At 39.1% G+C, this 23,999-nt stretch overlaps 2 protein-coding genes across 2 annotated transcripts in view; both read right to left on the reverse strand.

Moving 5' to 3' along the window:
- Positions 1–549: 549 nt before the first annotated feature.
- ankrd45 (ankyrin repeat domain 45) lies at positions 550–4,277 on the reverse strand (the record flags this gene model as incomplete). Its single annotated transcript, XM_084056930.1, has 5 exons — positions 550–590; positions 1,486–1,618; positions 1,915–2,009; positions 2,731–2,898; positions 4,031–4,277. 5 exons carry the CDS (start codon positions 4,275–4,277, stop codon positions 550–552), a joined length of 684 nt encoding a protein of 227 aa, XP_083913056.1.
- A 758-nt stretch (positions 4,278–5,035) lies between these two features.
- Positions 5,036–23,999, reverse strand: part of LOC311045437 (dual specificity protein phosphatase CDC14AB-like) — a 19,140-nt gene continuing 176 nt past the window's right edge. The window contains exons 1-14 of the mRNA XM_084057310.1: positions 23,918–23,999; positions 22,509–22,599; positions 16,689–16,764; positions 16,429–16,521; positions 15,437–15,516; positions 14,624–14,690; positions 13,615–13,677; positions 12,578–12,665; positions 10,629–10,859; positions 10,016–10,154; positions 8,995–9,211; positions 8,223–8,314; positions 7,351–7,503; positions 5,036–6,739 (exon numbers count right to left, since the gene is read on the reverse strand). The exon at positions 23,918–23,999 is cut by the window's right edge and continues 176 nt beyond it. Of these exons, the coding sequence (XP_083913436.1) occupies positions 6,697–6,739; positions 7,351–7,503; positions 8,223–8,314; positions 8,995–9,211; positions 10,016–10,154; positions 10,629–10,859; positions 12,578–12,665; positions 13,615–13,677; positions 14,624–14,690; positions 15,437–15,516; positions 16,429–16,521; positions 16,689–16,764; positions 22,509–22,599; positions 23,918–23,963 (1,479 nt within the window). The 5' untranslated portion in view covers positions 23,964–23,999 and the 3' untranslated portion in view covers positions 5,036–6,696. The remainder of the gene's footprint in view (positions 6,740–7,350; positions 7,504–8,222; positions 8,315–8,994; positions 9,212–10,015; positions 10,155–10,628; positions 10,860–12,577; positions 12,666–13,614; positions 13,678–14,623; positions 14,691–15,436; positions 15,517–16,428; positions 16,522–16,688; positions 16,765–22,508; positions 22,600–23,917) is intronic.

Genomic DNA, 23,999 nt, shown 5'->3' on the forward strand with positions numbered 1-23,999 from the left:
GAGCAAGCAATTTTGCGACAGTGGCAAGTTAACTGGAAGAGACGTCAGGCAGACCCAGTCTCTAGGGTGGGCGCCAAGCCGGCCATCTGCCTCGACCGTGTTGGGGGGGAGAGAGAGAGAGAGAGAGAGAGAGAGGGAGAGACAGAGGGAGATGCAAGCAAAAAAATACAAGTAGTAGCAATAACAATAATTAATATAATAGTGTAAGGTAGTATATAATATAATATAGTATAACAATAATGTTATAGAGTTGACTGCATCAGTGGCGGGAGGGTTACAGAGATGAATTTGTCCTGTGGCTGAATGGTGCCGGTCTGCCCTTCTGGGGAAAATGATTGTACCAGGTCGTAACACTATCGCAAACGTCACAACAATTATGTGAAAGGACAATCCCAGAAAATGTACGTACAGCAAGACGTGTAGTTTTACATGTCATGGATGTGTAGCATCTTTCCTGACTTTCTGTGTCACACTGCAACTTTTAATACATGCCAATAATGATCACGCTAATTTGACATACCTTCTGTGACAGACCTCAGACGGTTCTTCTCAGACCTTCTTAGGGGCTTTGGCAGGACATCCAACAGCTGCTGTAAATGACAATATCCAAAATATGCAGTAATTTCTAAATGTAGTGAGTGGCAATGTCAAGGATAGCTGAATTACCTACACTACACCCTACTCCACTCAGTCTACTACACATCAGTATGTGAACACAAGTCTAGCCCCAATAATGAAAACATTTAATCAATGATTCCCTGCGCTGACGATGTCATACGGAGACTCCACTGAGATATGCAGTAGATTACTGTTCTCCTGGGATAAGTGCATGTTTTAGGAATTCTTTCTTAAAATGATCCCTGGCTAATAAGCCAAATATGCCTTAATGCATTATAATTGCTCTCTATAACTAAAAAGTCAAATTAAAATGTTTAAATTAAAAAGTTACTTATTTTAGAAATAGTTCATATTTTACTCAAGGGGACAACGCCCGTCACAAGTTGATGATGTCATTTGTCCATGTGTGGTCCAGTTCTATGGAATGTTAATGGCATGTCCTAATAAAAATGAACTTAACACTTCCTACGGTTAATATGAATAATATGAACATCAAAACAATATTTTAAATTATGTTTTATTAGCTATGTATTCCATACATTCCATAGGGTTGGACCACGCATGAGACAAATGACATCATCAACCTGCGACGGGTGTTGTCCCCCTTCAGTAAAAGATGAACTATTTCTAAAATAAATAAAATATTTAAGGTGTTTTCAATTTTAGTTATAGAGGACAATTATAATGTATTAAGGCATATTTGGCTTATTAGCCGGGGATCCTTTTAAAACTTAAAATTAGTGGTGTCCCTCTTAAAGGTTTCGGTATTGCAGTGGTCCCGGCTTTATATTTGACAAAGACAACAATTAAACATTGGCTCAGTTGGCTGTAGTATCACCATAATAACTCATTATCATTTAAAATGACCTGAGAGCTTTGAGAGAACAGGCCGAAGAGTGTCCTCCATGTGTTTTCTTTGGCCGGTGAAGTCCGGGACCGTTGGGTTCTTAGCATGCTGGATCCAGTCTGACTTTGTGGAGCATGCATTCAAACACAAGTTCTACAGGGGGAAAAGTATTATAACATTGAATACAATTACATCCTTTTCTTTATATATCTTTTTTTTTTTTTTTCATATACTGAAAATCTGAAGTCGCAAACATAGTGGGGGGGGAGTTGTACTCTCTACTGACTCCCTGATACACTATGTTGAGACTAGCTCTATCGGGTAATTTTAGGGTATTCCCCAGTATTGTAACACTTGCATAATAAAGACAACTAGAAGCACACGTTTGAATGAAAGGTAACTTCTAAAGAATGTTGATGATTAACGTTCATTGTACAGGAATGTTTCACCTTGTCTTCCTTGTTGAGTTTCCCCTGGATCTTCTCTGGGTCAGAGATGATATCTCTGATATAGTTTATATAGAACACCAAGTCCCGTTTAGCTTCTGCAACACACACGCATACGCGCACGCGCGCGCGCACACACGCACACACACACACACACACACACACACACACACACACACACACACACATTAAGTAGTATTAACAAGAGCTTGTGACTAAGTAATAACTACATCGGATCCATTGGAACACATGCTATTTTATTTTATTTTTTTACAATTTCTGAAAAGAAACAGTTTTGGACATACAAGGTTTCCACATGACAGTGAAAACTACTGTCTGGATTGCCATGCTCCCTGCAGAATAGAACCCTACTGATTTTGGTGACCCCATGACCTCTCCTCTACCATCACCTTTTGGCCCATTTCACATTTTCTGTTTTAAAGGGACTTTGAAGTTTTTTATTTATTTTATATATTTTTTTATTTCACTTTAAAACACTGGTTCAGTTCAACCAACATAGTTCTGGTAGGGTGCAGGGAAAAGTAGCCTATATGGCCTAAAGGCATCCCTATAGCGGGGCATTTAGAATGTTCAATTGAATATCAGTTATTCTCTGTAAGCAACACGTTTGTAAAAGAAAATGAAAATTTTGCTTCAGTCTTGCTGACTTCTGTTGCAGCCAGGAGATGATGTCAAATGTTATTATCACACTAAATGAAAAAAACATCTCTCCTGCGTTATCTTGCCTCTCTCTCTCTCTCTCTCTCTCTCTCTCTCTCTCTCTCTCTCTCTCTCTCTCTCTCTCTCTCTCTCTCCTACCTGCTACCATAAGGCAGTCAGCACAGGCTGTGTGAGAGTATCTCTTGGCCACCTCCAGTGGCCTCTCCCCTCTGAAGTTCTCAGCCTGTATGTCAGCTCCCAGTTCAAGCAGAGTCATCACTGTCTCTAGATGGCCCCAACAAGCAGCACAGTGTAATGGACCGTAACCTGTTACAACAAAGACCAGTGTAAAAGCCACTATTTTTTAACCACTTTCAACCTGATGTCCCTGTTTTGGCATAGTCATATAAAGTAGGTGAACAATTTTCCCAAAAATGTATAATTGATTGATTGATTGAATACCTTATTAACAGTTTGCAAAATAGTACAGAGGTACAATTATACAATAATGCTAAAAGGATAACACAAAAAGTGGTAAGAGCTTGTTTCCAAATAATCAAAATATTAAAAAAAAAAAATAGCTTGTAGATCGGCTATTTTATAAATAGGGCTTAAAGCTGCAATCAACTTTCATTAAAATAAGTTCAGGATTGCTCCTTGAATGACTGGTACCTGACTGAGATCGATGTCATTATAAATTCTAATAATTAGTTAAGAAATCATTTACTTAAGTACTGTACTTAAGTGAATGTACTACTCCATCTCAGAGGCAAATATTATACTTTTACTCCACTACAATTATTTGAAAACTGTCACTAGTTACTTTGTAGATTTGAATTATTACAAAACATACATTAACCACTTCAGCCCTATTTAAACTTTGGCTATTTGAAAATAGCAGATCTGCTAGCTCACAACTCATCGCTTTGCGAGGCATCGTGAGCTTGTAGATCGATCTGCTAGCTATTTTCAAAATATTTGAATACATTTTATACATATAATACCTTCTGAAACTGGACATTCTGCATAATGTGCACTTTTACTTTTGGTACTTTAAGTATATTTTGTTGCCAATACTTTTGTACTTTTACTCAAGTACATTTTGATTACTGAACTTTTACTTGTAACAGTGTTTATACATTGCTGTATTGATACTTTTACAACATTTTTTTATTAAAAAAAAATGTTAATACTTTTTCCACCACTGTCGACATAGAGCTTTGCGTTGTGAGCTTGTAGATCTGCTATTTTCAAATAGCCTATGTATAAAATAGCGCTAAAGGGGTTTCATAATATCATAATTTATATCTGAAAAGTAACTAGTAAAGTTTTCAAATAATTGTAGTGGAGTAAAAGCACAATATGTGCCTCTGAGAAAGTATTGAAAAAAGAGTAAGTCCAAATACCTCAACATTTTACTTAAGTAAATGTACCACCACTGCATAGTGACTCAGTCTACCTCTTGTTGAAAGCTGGTTGACTTGGGCTCCGTGCTTGACCAGTTCTTTAACGACGTGGCTCCGTCCCAACATGCACGCAACAAACATTGCATTCCTGCCCAGCTCATCTTTATATCTAGACAAATCCCTCTCCTGTGATTCTTCCCCCGAAGCGTCAACAATACTCTCACAATGACGATGAAGGCTTTCCACGTCTCCGGCTAACACGCAGTGAAATATAACGTCATCTTCTTGGATAAAGGGCATTTTTTGTAAAGTATGCAAACAATGAATCTACTACTTTACACTCATCGCCAGGTTATTTCCTATTTACTGTTTCCATGGATACGTGGTCACATGGATGGTTCATATCAGACAGAGCCTTTCATATGATATGTGACCATAGGATCAGAGGCAATTTTACTTTACATGCTTTCCGAGATAAACTTTTTATGACAAAGTATTTTTATAAAACTTTTGTCGTCTGAAACAAAGGTAAATGAGATGTGTTGATAAGTTTTAAGTGCCAAGTTCTATGTGGGAACTGGGAACGAAAGTGCAGAAACACGCCATCTGCTGGTTGATGTTTGAATCTGACACACACGCAGACACACACACACACACACACACACACACAGTGTGTAGTAATAATAATTGTTATTATTATTATAGTAACAATAATTATTATTATTATTATTATTTTACTCATTTCAGTCCAGATGCCATGCTGATCAAAGTTGGCATTTTGTACTGAGTCTCGTGATTCATTCACCTCAAGTCCAAGTCCACATGCAAGTCAAGTCTCAAGTCATTTTATTTGTGCAAGTCAATTCACCAAGGTTGTGTCTCTTGGCAATTACTGTGTTATATCATCATCAAGTGTCCACAGTGATTTTTGAGGCATACGAGGTTCTGGCTCAGTAAGAGCAGCATTTCGTCTTTGTCCAAGTTGGATAATTCGAATGGAATTTTTTAGTGACGCATTTGCACAATGTTTTAGTTAGGAGTCATGTTTATAATCATAATCCTTTATTCTTCAAAAACACAATCTCTGCAGCAACATTTAAAGACAAACATGTAATTATGTCAGACAAAACATTTTCTTTTGTAAAACTGGAAATGGTACTTTATGCACGCACATCCACACCATGGACCAAAAGACACAGAAAGCTGATTGGCTGACACTTAAAAAGTTGCCATTCAATCAGATCTCTCATTGGCCGCAGCTATTCATTGGGAGCGATGCGCCATTGCAGTCGCCATGTTTTGTAGGGAGAGAGTATGTCTGTTGAAGCAGGAGGTCTCTCCACAATTAAGATGATCATAACTCTAAATTCCCAATCGATTTTCACGCAGTTTGGTTGTTGCAAATGGCAGACATTATTATAAATGCCAATTATTATGATATAGGATACTTGGTTAAATAAAACGGGTGGGTTTTCATTCCATAAACACTGCATATAGATAGTAACAGCAATCGTTATAAAACAGAAACAAGTTTTAGTCACAGAGGTACTTATCTGGTACACAACTCATACAGTATTTCTTCCAGTGGAGTTATGGCAAGCTGCCCTACATAATATGGGGGCTGTGTTGACAAGCAGCCCATTGGCCAATGAGGTGTCTACCTATTTATGTCTATGGTCCTCACAAGTATCCTGCTGTGCCGTGGCCCCTCCCCTTGCAACTGACAACAAACCACACCCCACTGCCACAGTGATAAGCATAGGGATAAACGTTGACCTTGCACTGAGACCTTTGCCTTTTTGACCGATTTGAAAACTAATGATAATAGTAATAATAATAATTGCATAGGACCTAACCTTACGAAACCAACTCATCTTCCGACTTTGATCCAAATTGGATTCAAACTGGAAGGAGTGTTCCTTCTGGTATACTGTGACAAATGGGAGCGATCGCAATGGACCTGCTCCATTAGATGCTGGTGTAATAGATCAAACAGTGATTAAAACCATACATTCATAGAGAAATCTGCAATATAGTGCCACAATATTCATGATATTTAAAGGCATACTGTGTATCTTTTTCAATTAAACAAAAGTTATTTACGAAAATCTTTAGCATTAAATCCATTAAATATAGCTTTTCCTTGTACAATTGGTGCCCAGAAAGTGTCTGTGCCACGTTTTTGGCATTTACACTACTGTATGCCATAAGTCATTATTTTTGCATAGTTGGAAGAAGAAAAAAAGCAAAATGTTTCAAATGTGAATATGTATAGATATGTTCATTAATAAATAAAGTGCAGTTACTGTCAAGAGAGGACGTGTCTATGGCTTTTATTCCACACCTCTCACATCATGACAGATGTGAGGGGATATTTCAAGTTGGCCCTTTTTCCTCTTATGCTTTGAACATTGTGTACAATAAGGAACCGTAGCCAGAGCTTAACGTATTTTCTTGTTTTCTTGTTGGCAACTTTTAACATTGTACTACTGCAAATGAGTGGACAGGAGGGAAAAACATGACCTAAAACACTAGAAAGAACAGTCCAGAATATTGACCTCAGAATCAGTCAATTGAATGAACGTCCTCCTATCCTACTTCTCGAGCATAATGTGACCTTGATCTAAATCAGACTAACAGGTCATTCAACTTCACACTTCCCAGGTTTTGACTGCTAGCACGGGTCAGGTGGAAATGTCATGCTGTGGTTAGCGTGACATCAGCGAATCACAGCTGGCTTGGTACCAAACATGCTGAAGGGACTGGAGAGAGAGAGAGAGGGAGAGAGAGCAAGAAAGACAAAAATGATTAATGAGACTGCAGGGTAGTCATATCTTTTATCTAGATGCAGTGGTGTAAAGTAACTAGTACATTTACTCAAGTACTGTACTTAAGAACAATTTTGAGGTATTTTTTACATTACTTGAGTATTTCCAATTTTCAGTTACTTTTACATCTACTCCACTACACCTCAGAGGCAAATATTATACTTTTACTCCACTACAATTATTTGACAACTTTAGTTACTAGTTACTTTGTAGATTTGTATTACTATTACAAAACATACATTAACCACTTGATCCCCTTATACTATTTGATCTGCTATTTTCAAATACATTTTTATACATTTTGAACTTGTGAAATGGGGACATTCTGCACAACGAGTACTTTTACTTTTGGTACTTTAAGTACATTTTGATGCAGATACTTTTGTACTTTTACTCCAGTACATTTTTAACACGGGACTTCTACTTGTAACAGTAGTATTTCTACATCGCACTATTGATACTTTTACTTGTATGAAAAACATGTGAGCACTTCTTCCATCACTGCGTTTCACAATACAAAATCGAATGCCTGGACACGCGCTCACCTCTTGATGTGAGGAGCAGCAGCAGAGGAGGAGGAGCTTCGCACCAGCAACCTCCTGGTCGAAGAGGAGGAGAAGGACAGAGGGACCTTGGAGGCGGACTTTGGGGGAAGAGGGAGGGTGCTGTGGGAGGAGGAGGTCTTAGACAGGTGCAACCTGGATAGAAACACACAAATATAGACACAAATGCTTGGGTAATGCTTGTTCAAGCTGTAAATAGTTATGCTGTGTGGTAGCAACAAGAAGAAAATGTTAGGGAATCGGAAAGTGGTATGACGAATTTCACTGGAGGGGACTGAACCTGTAAGAGTCATTTTAGATTTGAACCATTATTTTATACTTTGGGCTATTTAATCTTTGAATATAAATATATTTTTTGAAACAACATTTTTAACTCAAATATTTGCTTCTGGAGGTCCCCTGGAACAAAATATTTTACAAATGTTTGCTTTAAAAAATATATATTCAAAGATTTGCACGATTTTTCAAAAATAGCAGATCTACAAGCTCATAGCGCGGCTCATAATAATCGTATCAGAGATTTTAAGCTATGGTGAAATTGTCCTTCATCATACACTAGGATGAATTAGCTTTTGTTGAGCTGCAAATTCAGTACAACCTCCAAAAGTAGCAGATCTACAAGGTCACAACGCATGTTGTGAGCTTGCAGATCAGCTATTTTTGGTGAACATTCCCCCCCCAGAATAGGGATGCTGGGGGTTCAAGTGGTTAACAAAAGTGACATTTTAAGTTTTAAGTATATTTTGATTATCGCGATAATATCGTTAATCGCAATTATTTTTGCCACAATAATCGTGACATGTAATTTTCATATCGTCCCATCCCTAATCACAAACCCAGGATCCCAGGATTACCTTGTGGAAGAGGCAGATCTAGACAGGAGGCGTTGACCTTTCAGAGCTCTGAGGTTGTCTCCCTGAGTCAAGGGTGCATCTATGCAGTTATTCTACACACACACACACACACAAACACACACACACACACACACACACACACACACACACACACACACACACACACACACACACACACACACACACACACACACACACACACACACACACACACAATAAAGCCTTACGTCAGAGCAATAATTTTCAGTACAGGTAGGCATTTTACAGATCAGACACAGTCGACTGGCATGATTCAATTGACTTTATCTGACTGATCCAATCACTGGCATCACTTAAAGCGAATAAAATGTAATTTGGTCCAATCTGCGAGGTGGAGTACGTTAATACAATATAACGTATACAATTGGGGTGGTTGTATTTTGTCTCCCTGAACTTCTATTGAGACATTTAGATCGTCACCTTTGAATTGTCAATTCAAAGGTCATGTCTCACCTAGACACAGGATCTGACACGAATTTTGACCTGAAGGTCAAGATTCAATGTATCCCCTGAGCAAGCAAGCAGACTCTATTAGCTCAATGGTAAAGATATCAGCACACTGCGCAGGAAACCGGGTTTAAATCCAGGGTAAGGGTATCCAAGAGGAAAGTTACATAGTGCAGCTTTAATTCTATTCTTGGCAAAGTCGGTGGAGCAGAATCATGTGAAAATGTTTTCTAAGCACCTTCTAGATACAACTTTTATTGACTTAGAACACGTCCCGCCCCCTTACCTCGTCCAGGCTGTATGACTTGTAGAGGGTGGTTTTGATGGACAGGTCGTCCATGCTGGAGACGAGGCGGGACATGAGCCGATGATCTGAAGCGGGATCGAGCTGCTGATGCTCCTGTTTCTGCAGCTGTAGCTGCTGCCGTCGGCTCTGCCTCTGCTGTAGGAGCTTCTGTTTGGACCGATGGACGTCTCCCTGCACCCACAGGCTGTGCTGCTTCCTGCACACATACAACACGCAAGGGAAAATGGAACACTTTAAATCACTGATTCCCAAACAGTGGGTCAGGGACCCATGTTTCTGTCGCGGACCAATTTTTCTTTGTTGTGAGTAAATATCCATTAAATCGACCTAGATCGACCTCCTGGTGGCGCTATAACAGACCGATCTGAAAAATTCGGGGCAGAGGTTCTGCTCTGGCATCCAGGGAGTGTGAACACAGTTCCGCAGCGATCGGCCAAAAGGTGCCGGAGATTAGCTGGTCACAGACAGATGGACACACACACACACACACACGGACTGACGGACGGACGGACGGACACACGTGCGTGGACGGACGGACGGACGGACGGACATGGTGCAAAACATAGTTTCTGCCACGCTTTCGGCCTGACGGAGACAATAAAAAGTAAAATTTCTTTTTGGCTTTTAGGCTTCATAAACAAAAGGTGCACGGGGCAGATATGGCAAATATTAGACACATTTAATTACTTTATACTTTTAAAAAAAAGGTTTATAGTGGAAAAAGCCGATCTATAAGCTCAAAACGTGTTTCTCAGCTTATAGGTCTGCTATTTCCACTATTTTTGAAAATGTTTTAAAATATAATTTAATATATATATATATTTTTAACATAGAAATGATTATGACGATTCTGCCAAAAAATATTGCGATTATCTCAAATAATTGTGATTAGGCGATTATGTAATAATTGTGACAGGCCTATGCGTGCGTGCTTGTGCGTGTGGTTTTACCACTACACCAAAGGAAAACATACTGTATCTCCTACTAAATTAAGACTCACTCCTCCAGGAAGTCCTGCTGTGGTCCTATGATGGAGCCGGGCCGACATGTTCTGATCCAGGCGACAGCCTCAGCCGCAGTGAATCTGAAGTGCTTCATCAGGTAGCAGCCAATCAGAGTGCCCGTACGCCCTAGACCAGCTGGGATTGGATAGTTTTTAGAGACATGTTAATAACTAGAGGTAAATTGACAGTGCATCAATGCAACTTAGACCAAAAAGCAACACTCCTTTATAGCTCATACACAGGCATATACAACACACTTTCTTTAACACACACTTGTGGAATGTCCCATTTCACAAGTTTTTAAATGTGTATAAATCTTTTGAAAATAGCAGATCTACAAGCTCACAATGCGTCCCATCGCGATGCATTGTGAGCTTGTAGATCTGCTATTCTCAAATGCCCAGAATCTATATAGGGCTGAAGTGGTCAATGTATGTTTTGTAAAATCTACAAAGTAACTAGTAACTAAAAGTTTTCAAATAATTGTAGTGGAGTAAAAGTCCAATATTTGTCTCTGAGATGTAGTGGAGTAGAAGTAAAAGTATTGAAAATTGGACATTTTCAGTACAGTACTTGAGTAAATGTACTTAGTTACTTTACACCACTGACCTTTACAATGCACAGCCACCGCTCCCTCAGCCGCCTCACACACGTGCAGGAAGCGGCGGGTGATGAGGTCAGAGGGCGTGGTCCCATCCAGGAAGAACAGGTCGTGGTGCTCGATGCCTGCCTCCTCAAACCGCCTCCCCTCGTACAGCTTCCTGTTGAGGCGGACCACGTCCGTCACGTTGTTTTGGCGAAAGTACGGAAAATAGGCCTCTGGAGCATGTAGAGGATAGCCTGGAGAGTAGCACAAAGAATTAGCACTGGCGGTTTGACACACAGTAGTCAAGATGCAGGGACGTCCCGGGCTCTCAGAAGGTGGGGGGGATGGATTTTCGGTGGACTATACCCCTTATTTTACACTTTGGCTATTCAAAAATAGCAGATATACAAGCTCATAGCGCGGCACCGAGTGCCGCGCTATGAGCTTGTAGATCTGCTATTTTTGAAAAATCGTGAAAAAACATTTGTAACTGTCAAATGTAAACAAATTTTGTATTTTCAAAATTGTGCGTTTTTTGGGCGGATTTTGTTAGTTTTTTTTCGTGTTTTGGTTACTTTATTTCGGTTTTAGGGTTAGGGTTAGGGTTAGGTTATTTAATTATTTTTTTTGCCTGATTTTACCGAGTTATTGTCAAAAAAAAAAATGTAATTATTGTTTTTTTTTTCAAAAAGTGGGGGGTATGAAATCACGGATCTATGAGTGAGGGTGTCGCGTCGTACACACAGTGAATGGCCGTGACGCCCCTGTCAAGATGTACCGATTGATAGCTTGGTGACCTTGGTTGAAAGGTGTTGAACTGCATGTTACCGGCAAAAGTAGCGATACCACAATATAAAAATACTCTGTTACAACTAAAAGGCCTGTGTTGAAATGTTACTTGAGTAAAAGTACAAAAGTATTGGCATCAAAATAATACTTAAAGTACCAAAAGTAAAAGTACTAAAATGATTGAAAATAGCCGATCTACAAGCTCACAACGCGTCGCGATGCGACGCGTTGTGAGCTTGTAGATCGGCTATTTTCAAATAGGGCTATGTATAAAATAGGGCTAAAGTGGTTAATGTATGTTTTAGAATATAATATTCTATATCCGCAAAGTAACTTGTAACTAAAGTTTTCAAATAATTGTGATGGAGTAAAAGTACAATATTTGTCTCTGAGATGTAGTGGAGTAGAAGTAAAAGTATTGAAAATTGGAAATACACAGTAAAGTAAAGATACCTAAAAATTGTACTTAAGTACTTTAGTAAATGTACTTTGTTACTTTCCACTATTGTTAAAAAGGTTTGTTAACAGCACCTTGGAGCTTCCGTGCGGTATAATAGGGGAGTCTATAGGGGTACAAGAGGTGATGCCAAAAACATATCAGTGTTGAGTCGAGTTGAGCCGGTACCATGCAGTGGAAAAGCACCATCCCATGTTGTAATGGTTGTTTTAGACAATGCTGGAAGAAGTACTGACTGTTTTTTTACTTAAGTAAAAGTAACAATACCACAATGTAGAAATACTCTGTTACAAGTAAAAGTCCGGTGTTAAATATTTACTTGAGTAAGAGTACAAAAGTATTGGCATCAAAATATACTAAGTAAAATCATTCATTATGCAGTATGTCCCATTTCACAAGTTCGTCGAGCATAAAAAATCTTTTGAAAATCTTTTGAAAATAGCGGATCTACAAGCTCACAATGCGTCACGAATAGCCAAAGTATAGGGTTGAAGTGTTTAATGCATGTTTTGTAATAATAATAAAAATCTACAAAGTAACTAGTAACTAAAGTTGTCAAATAATTGTCGTGGAGTAAAAATACAATATTTGTCTCAGAGATGTAGTGGAGTAGAAGTAAAAGTATTGAAAATTTGAAATACTCCATTAAATTAACAATACCTCAAAATTGTACTTGAGTACATGTACTTAGTTACTTTACACCACTGGTTTTAGAGACAGACTCACCATTTTCTATCTTACTGCGAGGATGGGGTCCGCTGAACGCCAGAATCTTCCCCGGAATGATCCAGTTCATATCACCATTCTCTACCCGCTAAGGAGGGAGAGAGAGAGACAAAAGAGATGTTGAATGAAAGTCACTGTCGGGCAGAAACCTCATATCTATCTCTGTTTTTCAACTTTTTATGTTTTTTTTGTCACTTAATGCTCTACTTTGTCATACAATACGGTGAGACACTGTAAGACACTGTAACTGTAACTTTGGAACCTTGAGGCTGTGCCTCTGGCCGATCGAATTTCCCCACGGGATAATAAAGGTATGTATCTATCTATCTATATACAAAGTGTCAAGCAAAAGTAGTGAAAATAGATGTGTTGTGAGCTTGTAGATCGGCTATTTTCATTATTTAAAGACGGAGTGCCGTGATTCCCCCCCCCCCCCCCAAAAAAACATAATCATCAGGTATTATGGTTATACTAGGAGGAAGATTTTTTTCAAAAAAATGTACAGAAATTGTTAAAATTATGTTTTTATGTGGACATGCCTCCAGTTCATTAAGTATACCTGGTTCTCACCTCCTCCTCCACCACCTTAGCACCACCCACCTGTCCTAGTCCCTCCTCCTACTCATGCCCACACCTGTTGTGTTATGATAATGAGGGGGAGGGTATGTTTTTACTATGTCACTAAAGCGCTGTTTCTCTATTGGCACGTTTGACCCTCAAGGTTTCAGCCTCCAGGAAGAAACTCCAAATAGTCAGAGAAGACATAAAACACCATAAAACCACCACCAGGGGGCTTAATGAAGTTCTATCAACCTCATAGACACATGGAAAACTGAAAAAGTGCAAAAACATGGCACCAGCTCTTTAAGAAAATGTTTATTCCACTATAACGGTTTTGGACATACTAGGTCTTCACCCCGACAGTGAGGGAAAACAATGCATTGCAGCTTCACTGTGAAAGCCGTTGCTGACGTTAATAGATAGTGACAGCTAATCTACTGACGAATCAATGGCAGCCATTATCGTTGTGTCTTTACCTCATAATGTTCATATTCCTCCACATCAAAGCTTTCAAAGTCCAGAAAACCATACTGTAATGCCTGAGGGAGAGACAGACATGGTGGGTGGTAGACAGACAGAGACACAGACAGACAATGTCACGCAAAGGGTGATTTATACCTAGTTGCCAGTGTCACCCACGCACTTAACCCATTCAGACTTGAGGCCGATTCTACAAATGTCTTTTTCTGAATAACGTACGTTGCTATAATTATCAGTGGTGCTCTTTTTCATGTCAAGCACCCCCAAAATTATATGTAGGCTTTTTGGCCGCAGACCCCCCATCTCAAAATATTTTGTTCCAGGGAAGCAAAGATTTGGGTTAAAAATGTTTGCTTTAAAAATATATATAGATTCGCAGATTTGCACAGATTTTCCTGATTTTTCAAAAATAGCAGATGTATATCTGCTATTCTTTTTTAAATAGTGACACACACTCATATATATGTAGCTAAAATCTAAAATGACTCAGATGCTGGACATTATGCATAATGAGTACTTTTAATTTTACATTTCTTAAGTATATTTTGAGGCCAATACTTTTGTACTTTTACTCAAGTCAATTTTGAATACTGTTTGTTTTAGTATTATAGTAAGTAGTAAGTATTTCTACATTGTGGTATTGCTACTTTTTCTAAACAAAATGTGAATACTTCTTCCACCACGGTTGAGTTGAAAGCGAATGAAATGAATCTAAACGGACAGAGTGAGACAGAGGACAGCTTGTTATTCAAGCATCCAGCGCAGCATGTTTTTAAATGTGACCCGCAAGCCACACTCTGTGATGTCATTCTGATCCCTCACTTTGATGACCAACCCTCCCCCACCCAACCGCTGCTAGCTGACTCCTGTCTCCCTCAACTTTAATAAGACTAAAGGATTAACCATGGGAACATGACGGGGACAGACAGAGAGAGAGAGATACAGAGAGATACAGACAGAGAGATAAGAAGGGAGTATGTTTGTATCATGAGCCCGGCTGTGTACCTTGCGTATTCCTTGTAGGCAGTCGAGGATGGTGAGGTTATAAGAGCACTCCACCACCGATGCGTCCCTAGAAGACACACACACACATACACACACACCACACATACGCACGCACGCACGCACGCACGCGCGCGCGCGCGCACACACACACACACACACACACACACCATGATATTAAAAACTGAATAAAGTAAACAATATAATTTGCGAATATTTTAAATGTAGTGCAAATAACATAATAGCCATTTATAATAATAGAAAAGAAAAGAAAGTCATATCTTTAAGATATATTATTTTGTTGGCCTAGCGTAGTTGATTCTAGTCTATTGCCGAGTCTCCTATCAACAGTACCTATGCAGTGACTGAGACCAGTCGTCAATATTGACCTCACAAATGTTACAGTGAGCTACGCTGCCTTTGGGTATAATCAGTGACGCCATCGACATCAGCCTGTATGTGCGCGCACGGCACGCATGCATGTGTGTGTCAGCATGTGTTTGTCATGATCGTGCAAAGCACAGGTTAAGCTGGGATTTGCCGCTTTCCCAGTCTCTCTGGATGGGCAGCAAAGAGAGTAATAACAGTCATCACAAACACACGTGTACACACACACACACACACTATTTTGGGCATGAAATTATGGACAACATTTTTGAAAACAGGGCTTAACTGTTTAAGGGCAGAACAGGCCATATAATAGAACAAGCCCATAGTAGAACATCCAGGCCAAGACCGTAAGTTTGTTTGAAAAGGAGTTATTTTTCGGCGAGCGACACGATCATGCGACAAAGTACAAATGAGGCCTTAGAGTACCTAAAAGGCAGATAGGCTGTGTTGTTCCCTGAGATCAGAGTCCTGTAGGCTTCTTCTGGACTCCTCTTCAAATAGATTACCTGGAGAGAGAGAGAGAGAGAGAGACAGAGACAGAGACAGAGACAGAGACAGAGACAGAGAGGTGGATTATTTTTCTCTACAACAATAAGAGTAACATGTTGAGACAATAGCGTGATACATATTTAATCTAACTACTGTAGTAATGTACCAGCTAACCAATCACCAAACTCACAGTGGCTAATCTGACTTGGTATTTCTGCAAACAATGTACATATACGTACCATCATACAGTCATAGTGAACACTGTTTCAATTTAGGTACAGCATGTTTTTGTTATTTAAAGATGGATATGCCACAATGAGGGTTTTTAATTTCAACTCTACAAATGGATAAATGCTCATGTCCCAAATTACACGAGAATACCTAATGAAAGCTCATGTAAGGATTGAGTTTTCGCCTATAATGACATGCCCAATATAGGGATACCAGGTTGAAAAGTGAGAGACGGATGTTCAGTTATGATAAATGGATGTATAATGCTGCGGTCACACTGGCAGCTACAAAAGCTGCAGTCTACCCATTCATTTTCAGTGGAAGCCAGTGACATGAAGTCACAAAGATTCGTATCTTTGTATCTTTTGTATCTGCCAGAGCCAGTGTGAAGGCAGCATAATGGATGTATGGATCTATAAAAGGATCTATGTATGATAAATGCATGTATGTAAGGGGAGGTGTCGGAATGGATGAATGAATGGGTGGGTGGGTATTGGTTGACAGACAGACAGACAGACAGACAGACAGACAGACAGACTAGCATACAGATAGACAGACAGACAGACTAGCATAAAGACAGACTAGCATACAGACAGACAGACAGACAGACAGACAGACAGACTAGCATACAGACAGACAGACAGACAGACTAGCATACAGACAGACTAGCATACAGATAGATAGGATAGCATACTTACAGCATAGGCACCTATGAGGGCAGCAGCATTGGCTCTCTTTCTCTGGTCATAGCTGGTGTAGTGGACTAATTTCTTTCTGCATATCGTTAATGACTGGAACGACAAAAGTAAATGAATCTGAAACATTCTGGTAAGACCCTAAAGTGGGTTGTAGGAAAATAACATTAAAAAAAGACCATAAGTTGATATCAAATCGTTCCCAGGTCCATGTAATGAGATGTAAGGTATGTGCTGGATGAAATATTGACAGTTGACCTTACCTTAAGCTTTTTGTTGAGTTTGCAGCAGTACTTATACAGCATGGCCAGGTTGAGGGGGCCAAAGTCTGCATAGAAACTGAGACACACACAGAACCAGTGGTGTAAAAAAGTACTCAATTTATTTACTTAAGTACAAGTATCAATACCGCAAGAAATATAAATACTCTGTTACAAGTTTTAAAAAAAAACATTTACTTGAGTAAAAGTACAAAAGTATTGGCATCAAAATATACTTAAAGTATATTAACCAAAAGTGAAAGTACTCATTACGTAGAATTTCCCATTTCAGAAGTTTTTTATTTATTTATTTTTTTTCCTAAACGTTTGGGTCACGCCACGACGCATTGTGAGCTTGAAGATCAGCTATTTTCAAATAGCTGAAATGGTTAATGTATGTTTTTTAATAATAAGTAATTAAAGTTTTCAAATAGCCTAATTGTAGTGGAGTAAAAAGTACCATATTTGCCTCATTAGATGTAGAAGTATTGAAAATAAAGTACAGTACAAATACCTCACAATTGTACTTAAGTACATTACTTGAGTACACCATGCAGCCAGATTCACATGTTACTTTACACCACTGCACAGAACAACCCAGGATCATGTAATTATGTAGCTACAGTATGTAACCAACGAAAGATTATCAGTGATCTCATCATTAGTGCGTCTGGAGTCTTACGAGTTCTAGGAATTTGCTGTGGCCGGAACGTTCCATGCCTCAATGAACACCATAATCTGTTATGACTCATCTTGTAGTTTTTTTTTTTTTTTTACAGCTTACAAATATTCTCCCAATTTAGATGCTGCCAATTTCCAGTGGTGGAAAAAGTACTCAAATGTTTCACTTAAGTAAAAGTATCAATACTGCAATGCAGAAATACTCGTAAAGTAAATGTCCGCTAATCAAAATTTACTTGAGTAAAAGTAAAAAGGCCACAAAATATACTTAAAATTCCAAAAGTAAAAGTACTCATTATGCAGAATGTCCCATTTCACAAGTTATCATTATGTCTAAAATGTATTTAAAAAATGAAAATAGCAGATCTACAAGCTCACAACACGTCACGATGCTACGTGTTGTGAGCTTGTAGATCGTCTATTTTCAAATACTACTTAAGAAAATGTTGTTAGTTACTTTACACCACTGCCAATTTCCCACGTGCACTAGCTGCGGTCCTTGTTGTTGGCATGCCAACCCCCATTGTTGGGTCGGGGAGGGTGTAGAATAGAAAATCACATGTCTCCTCCAATACACTTGGAGTCACCAGCCAATTCTTTTCATTTGACAGTGAGTTGTTTCACTGTCAGAGCATGGTGTATGTGTCAAGGTTCATGCTATCTCCCCCAGTTCCAATTCCAGCTGAACACGTGCCCCAGCCAATCGGTGATAAGGATACGATGCCCTGCCGGCTTCCCAACCATGAACACTGACAATCATGTCCGTTCAGAGTATTTTCCCTCGAGTGACTCTCAATCTTGTATACGTAAATAACTGATAGAGTAATTTATTATCACCAACTGGCACTCAGCATGTGCTCCCATCAATGTTGGCTAAACATCATGGTTAATAAGTCATGGGCATTTAAATTCTTCCTCAAATCATTTTTTTCTCCAGGGACAAAATGCATTAAAATAAAGCACAATGAAAGCATAATATTTGTGTGTTGGATTATTTATCTCAAGCACCCTCAAAAATCAAACAATGGTAGGCTATACTGTGGAACATGGTGGTCAGTAACTTGATTGTAACATGAGCTGTGGTCAATGGGCTAAAAATGCCAGAGCACTAGTAAAACAATGCATGTTGCACAATAGAAGGACAGGAGAACTTGATAGACAACATGTTTTAAGCTGAAAAGAGGACGTTCGTGGACTGTGTTGGTCTGCTGCCCAGAACGTCCTCCGGTAACCCAGTATCTCCTCTCACACTGTGTCAGCCTTGATTGTAGCTGATAAGCCTACTGGGACAGAGATTGATGATGGGCTGATGTTACGTCTCATCTTATCTTATCTAACTCTGCAGCAGAGCGGTTGTTGCCGAACTCTGAGATGGTAAAGATTTGTTGCCTTGTCATCTGGCTAGCAATCAATTTAATGAAATTACATTTATTTGATCGCTTAACAGGTTTCCATCTCTGTTCAGTGATGTTCCAACTCAAACTACAGTTTTAACCCATTCAATCCGCAGGAACACATCTGTGTCATTTTAGATTTGAGCTTTAACTATTATTTTATACTTTGGCTATTCAAAAATAGCAGATATGCCAGCTCATAGTGCGGCACCGAGTGCCTCTGTGGTCCCTGGGACAAAATATTTTGAGATGAGGGTCCCCGGCCAAAATCATATCATTTTGGGTGGTCATGAAAACGTTTGAGAACCACTGATATAGCAACATAAGTTCTTTAAAAAACAACTGCAGGGCTGAATACCTGGTTTTAAAAAGAAACATGGTTTAGAATGACATACTGTAGTTCGTGTGCCTGGAGTTCTCCGTGTCTGGTTGAGTTGAAGTGATTAGATGGTTCACCCAGATTCATCATTCATTACAGAACGTTAGAAAGGTGAACGCTGTAACTGTGCCCGATTCGTTTCCATTACCTATGGAAGATTGCATTGACAACCAGGGTATAGCCAGGTTGCTTCCTACGTGAGCAACCTGGATTTGTTAAAAGGTTATTGTCGACTGATCGAGCGTGCGTCAGCCACATCTCAGCATTTGAGACACCTGACTATTTTCTAAAATACACTATGGCTTTTGGTATGCGCAATGCACCAGCCACATTCCAGCAAATAATAAACATTGTTTTAGCGGGTGTGCCAAACTGGATGTCATTGTGTATTCCTCGACTTGCACAGACCACATGCAAACCCTAGAGCAGGTGTTCATCCATTTATCGCAGGCCTCTTTGACATTGAATCTAGGAATGGCCGGTTATGGTTACTACTGCAGTTTTAAAGGTATTTTTAACCCCCATACTACCTTACTTAGCCCTACAATGAATGTTCCTGAATGCCAACATGCCTTTGAAAGTGTTAAATCGCTCATGTGTAATATTATGCCACTTTACTTAATTCTAATTTCAGCCAGCCTTTTAAAATTCAGGTGCTTGCGAGAGTGCTGTCAGGCCCTGTTCACCTGACTGTGCATGTGCTTGTTAGCCTCTCTGTTCATACAGTAGCGTCCCATTCACTGACCTTTGCTTTCATTTAATGTAAGCTTCATCTGATTCACCTTAATACATTTTTTCCATTATTCCACCGTCCCTTTGTTGCATCCCTTACCCCTATACCCAGGAGGTCGTAACATAAACAGTTCCTCATGTGTCATTTAAGCACACACACAGCGAGGTCTGGAGGTCTAGAGTTGAAAGAACACTGCGCAGTATCAGATTCATTTTACTTATTTCCAAGAAAAGAAAGTCTCTGGGATCTTTCTATCATTCTGTTGCCAAGAGACGATTTAGCAACCAGCTTATGCTGTAGATTCATATGAGAGAATGAATGTATCTTTTAATCTTTTTGGACTTGGCCCTGGCCCTGGTAAAGCTCATTTAACTCTGCTCTGGAAAAGTAGCGAGCCCTTGGCATCACAGGGGTTTGAAGAAGCCACATTTTAATTAAATGACATAGTCACAATATGGTGCTAGTTACAAATATAGAGTCTACAGATATGTCATCAGGATGATTTGACACCTAAACAGGTCTTTGCAAAGAACCGACATAATGACTTCACTGTCGCACATGTTCTACAATGCTGTTTAAGTAGATTATGATTCTATGTCAGCTGATTTATGGAATGTTGTGCTTTTCTACCTTGTCATGTTATAGAGACCATGTTACATATCTTAGTTAGAAGTCTCACCCATATACAACCTAACTAAACTCAGTGCCAGTGGTTCTTATTCCTCAGAATTCAGTGTTAAACCTACATGTAGAAGCTAATATGGATATTGAATACGGCAGGCTTGGCAGCTTTAGTTTACGATATTTATAAAACTTCACGTAAGTCTACATCAAATTACTCTATAGCATGGGGCAAGAATTGAGTCTTATTTAGTGGAGGAATTCCAAAAGGTGAATGCTAAAGGTTCTGAAAGGTTAACATGCTAAGAACCACTAAACACAAAACTATTTTATGTCGCATGCCCTTCTGTTACGATTCTAAATGTCTCTACTAATCTGCTATTGTCTCAGCCAGGCACTAAAACAGTGCCAGGCTGCCTATAAAGCCTCTAGCTGTCACAAACTGTCCTGTCTGTTGAAGTTATACATACTAAAGAAATGCTCAGTAAAGACATAACATTCCTGCGGAAATGTAATGATATGCATTCTAGATCAGATGAGGATAACTTTAGGTTCTGGTCTATTAATGGCTTCTAACACAGACCTAGTGATGAAGTTACCGTCCAGTCTAAAATAAATGATGCCATACACTGGTTGCCCTAAATCCCTGTTCATCACCGGAACACAACAACTGATCTCATCCTGACCTATATCTTGTAGTGGCATCAAAACCATGGCTTAACTTAATGTAGTGCTTCACATACAGGCAGAAAATTCAAATGAATGATCCGTTAACTTGTTAGTATGCTTTGGATATAAGTGATGCAACTTCTTGTCAAATGAATGACTTGTGTTGTCCCACTGGGCACAGTAAATTGTAATTCAATTCAGAATGAATGGCTCACTTCTCACAGAAATGAAAGGCCTATAGGCTACTCTGCATGGAAATGGCTGGCACAATTGTCATTCAGACCTAGAATACAACTGGATCATGTGGACCTACTTCTCAATGGGAACAAAAGGAAGGAAAACGTATAAAGGAAGGAGTGAGATTAGACTATAACTACATCTGGAATGAAGGATGTGCTGTATATTTTCTGTCTTTAGCTCACTTTTGGAGTCGCATAGACTTCTTGCATGACATGGTCATCCTGCGCTCAGGTTTAGTAGGGGTAAAGTACATGCCCACCACTGTGGATTCTAGGGGTTCGAATCCATGGCGGTGGATCCAGCTTGCCAAGCGTCCATATACAATTGGCCATGTTCGGGGGAGGGAAGCTGGGCGGGCGAGGGTGATCTTTGTCACTGCACGTACTCCTACGAGCTGGTCACCACCTGTCAGCGGGGAATGTTAAACGGGAGGAGTAGAACGGAGGCACTACGTCCTCCCGGTAGGGTGCAACAACAGTGGCAAGCAGTGGGAGGAATTAATTGGCATACCTAATTTGTCAGAAAAAAGGGCAAAACAAAATGTGGCTACTCTAAATAAAAAGAAGTTTAAGGTATAGGGTAAGTGATATTTTTGGGTGAAAACATTATTTTTTTGTTTAAAGGTTAAAGCACTATATTCTGATAGTAATCATTGCTATATAGTGCTTGCTCAGGGGTCTCCCTGCCTATCCAGCTCTTTAATAAAAAGAAAATACATTTTCAGGTGGCTGAAAATGTGTTATTCTTTTACCAAAGAGCTGGAGAGACATGTGAGACATGGAGACTCCTGTTACTGAACAAACACTCTAGAGCAATGATTACTATCAGAATATAGAGCTATTTAACACTTATTTTAACAAAAAAATATCACTTACCCTACCTTTTAATAAATAAATAAAATGGAGAAGTATACTCATTCAATTGAACTCAGAGAGTGTACAAATGGAACCAAATGGACCCGTAATAGTCCATTTGGTTCCATTTGCACACTACAAATAGATAAGTTAACTGATGATTTTGCTTTTAGGCCTAAACTATATCTGGCCACCATGTCGGGCAGTGTTTCACTTCTAAGTGTCAGCATGATGGTTCTATTCTCTGCTTACCTCTCATAGATGAACTCCTCATCCGTGCTGAAGTAATGTGTGTTGGCTGTATTCTTTGGTTTGACACGGACAGTGGCAAAGTACAGGCGATCTGTGATGGACAACAGACAGACAGATTGACAGGCAGCCAGACAGAGCACCAGGCACACAGATTGATGGGCAGATGAATAATAAGCAGGCAGACAGGAAAGCAGATGGGTTGACAGATAATGGGCAGATGACAATCAGGCAGGATGTCACACAGAAAGGGAAGACCAGTGTTGGAAGAAGTACTCACATTTTTTACTTAAGTAAAAGTATTAGTACCAGCCAGGTAGAAATGTTCTGTTTACAAGTAAAAGTCTGGTGTTAAAAATGTACAAAAGTGACTACAATCTGTGTGTAAAAGTACAAAAGTGTTGGCATGAAAATATACTTAAAGTACCAAAAGTAAAAGTACTCATTATGCTGAATGTCCCATCCCATGTCACATGTTTTCATAAAGAAATATTTTCAAAAAAGCAGATCTAAAACAGGCGTTGTGAGCCTGTAAATTAGGCGAGTAGTATAAGGGCTGAAGTGGTTAATGTATGTTTTGTAATATTAATCAAAATCTAGAAAGTAACTAGTAACTTAAGTTTTCAAATAATTATAAAAGTACAATATTTGGATCTGAGATGTAGTCGAGTAGAAGTAAAAGTATTGCAAATTGGAAATACTCCATTAAATTAAAAAATACCTGAAATTTGTACCACCACTGGGAAAGACCGAGGAGGTCAGACAAGAGCAAAACATAGGAACATATTCTTTTAATTATAATTGTTGAGCTTCATCAGTAGTAATTAATCATGTCATCTTACTGTACATGAATGCTTGTACCTCAATAACACCGATAGCCTATATTATGTTTTGATTACGTTTCTTTAGGCCTAGTTAGACAACAGCAGTATCCACACGTTTCCTAGGGCATTGTGGGCATCACTTCCTGTCAATTTGATCAGGGATCAAATCGAAACTTGTGGATAGGGGAACATTTTTTAATGAGAATCACTCAGCATTTAAGTAAACTATAGGGGTATATCAGAAGTTGTGCTATTATTGAATTTTTTTTTAAGAATTTAAAATATTGAATGACATTATATGAAAACTAAAATGTCTGCTGGAAAAGGTGTAATTAATAAATGTTGAATTGGTGTTCACATGTGATTTAATAAGGCTTTGTTTTTTCTCCATAGACAACAATAGGCAGTATAAATAGGCTACATGTATAATAGCTTGAACCCCCTTTCATGAACCCATGCATGGGACGCTTTACAGTACATCAAAGCAATGAACAACCAATGAACAAGCAAACAAACAACCAAACAAAACAACAAACAACTATTAGCCATAATGTATAGCCTAGTTTATTACTAGTTCATATTACCTACCTTTGACAAACTCTGACGCACCACACTGTTCATATTCCTCTGCCATTGGTTATATTATTGCTGTTTTTAACGTCCACCTGGG

Source organism: Gymnoscopelus microlampas, assembly GCF_963454915.1.
Source record: "Gymnoscopelus microlampas genome assembly, chromosome: 5".
Classification (NCBI taxonomy): Eukaryota; Metazoa; Chordata; class Actinopteri; order Myctophiformes; family Myctophidae; genus Gymnoscopelus; species Gymnoscopelus microlampas.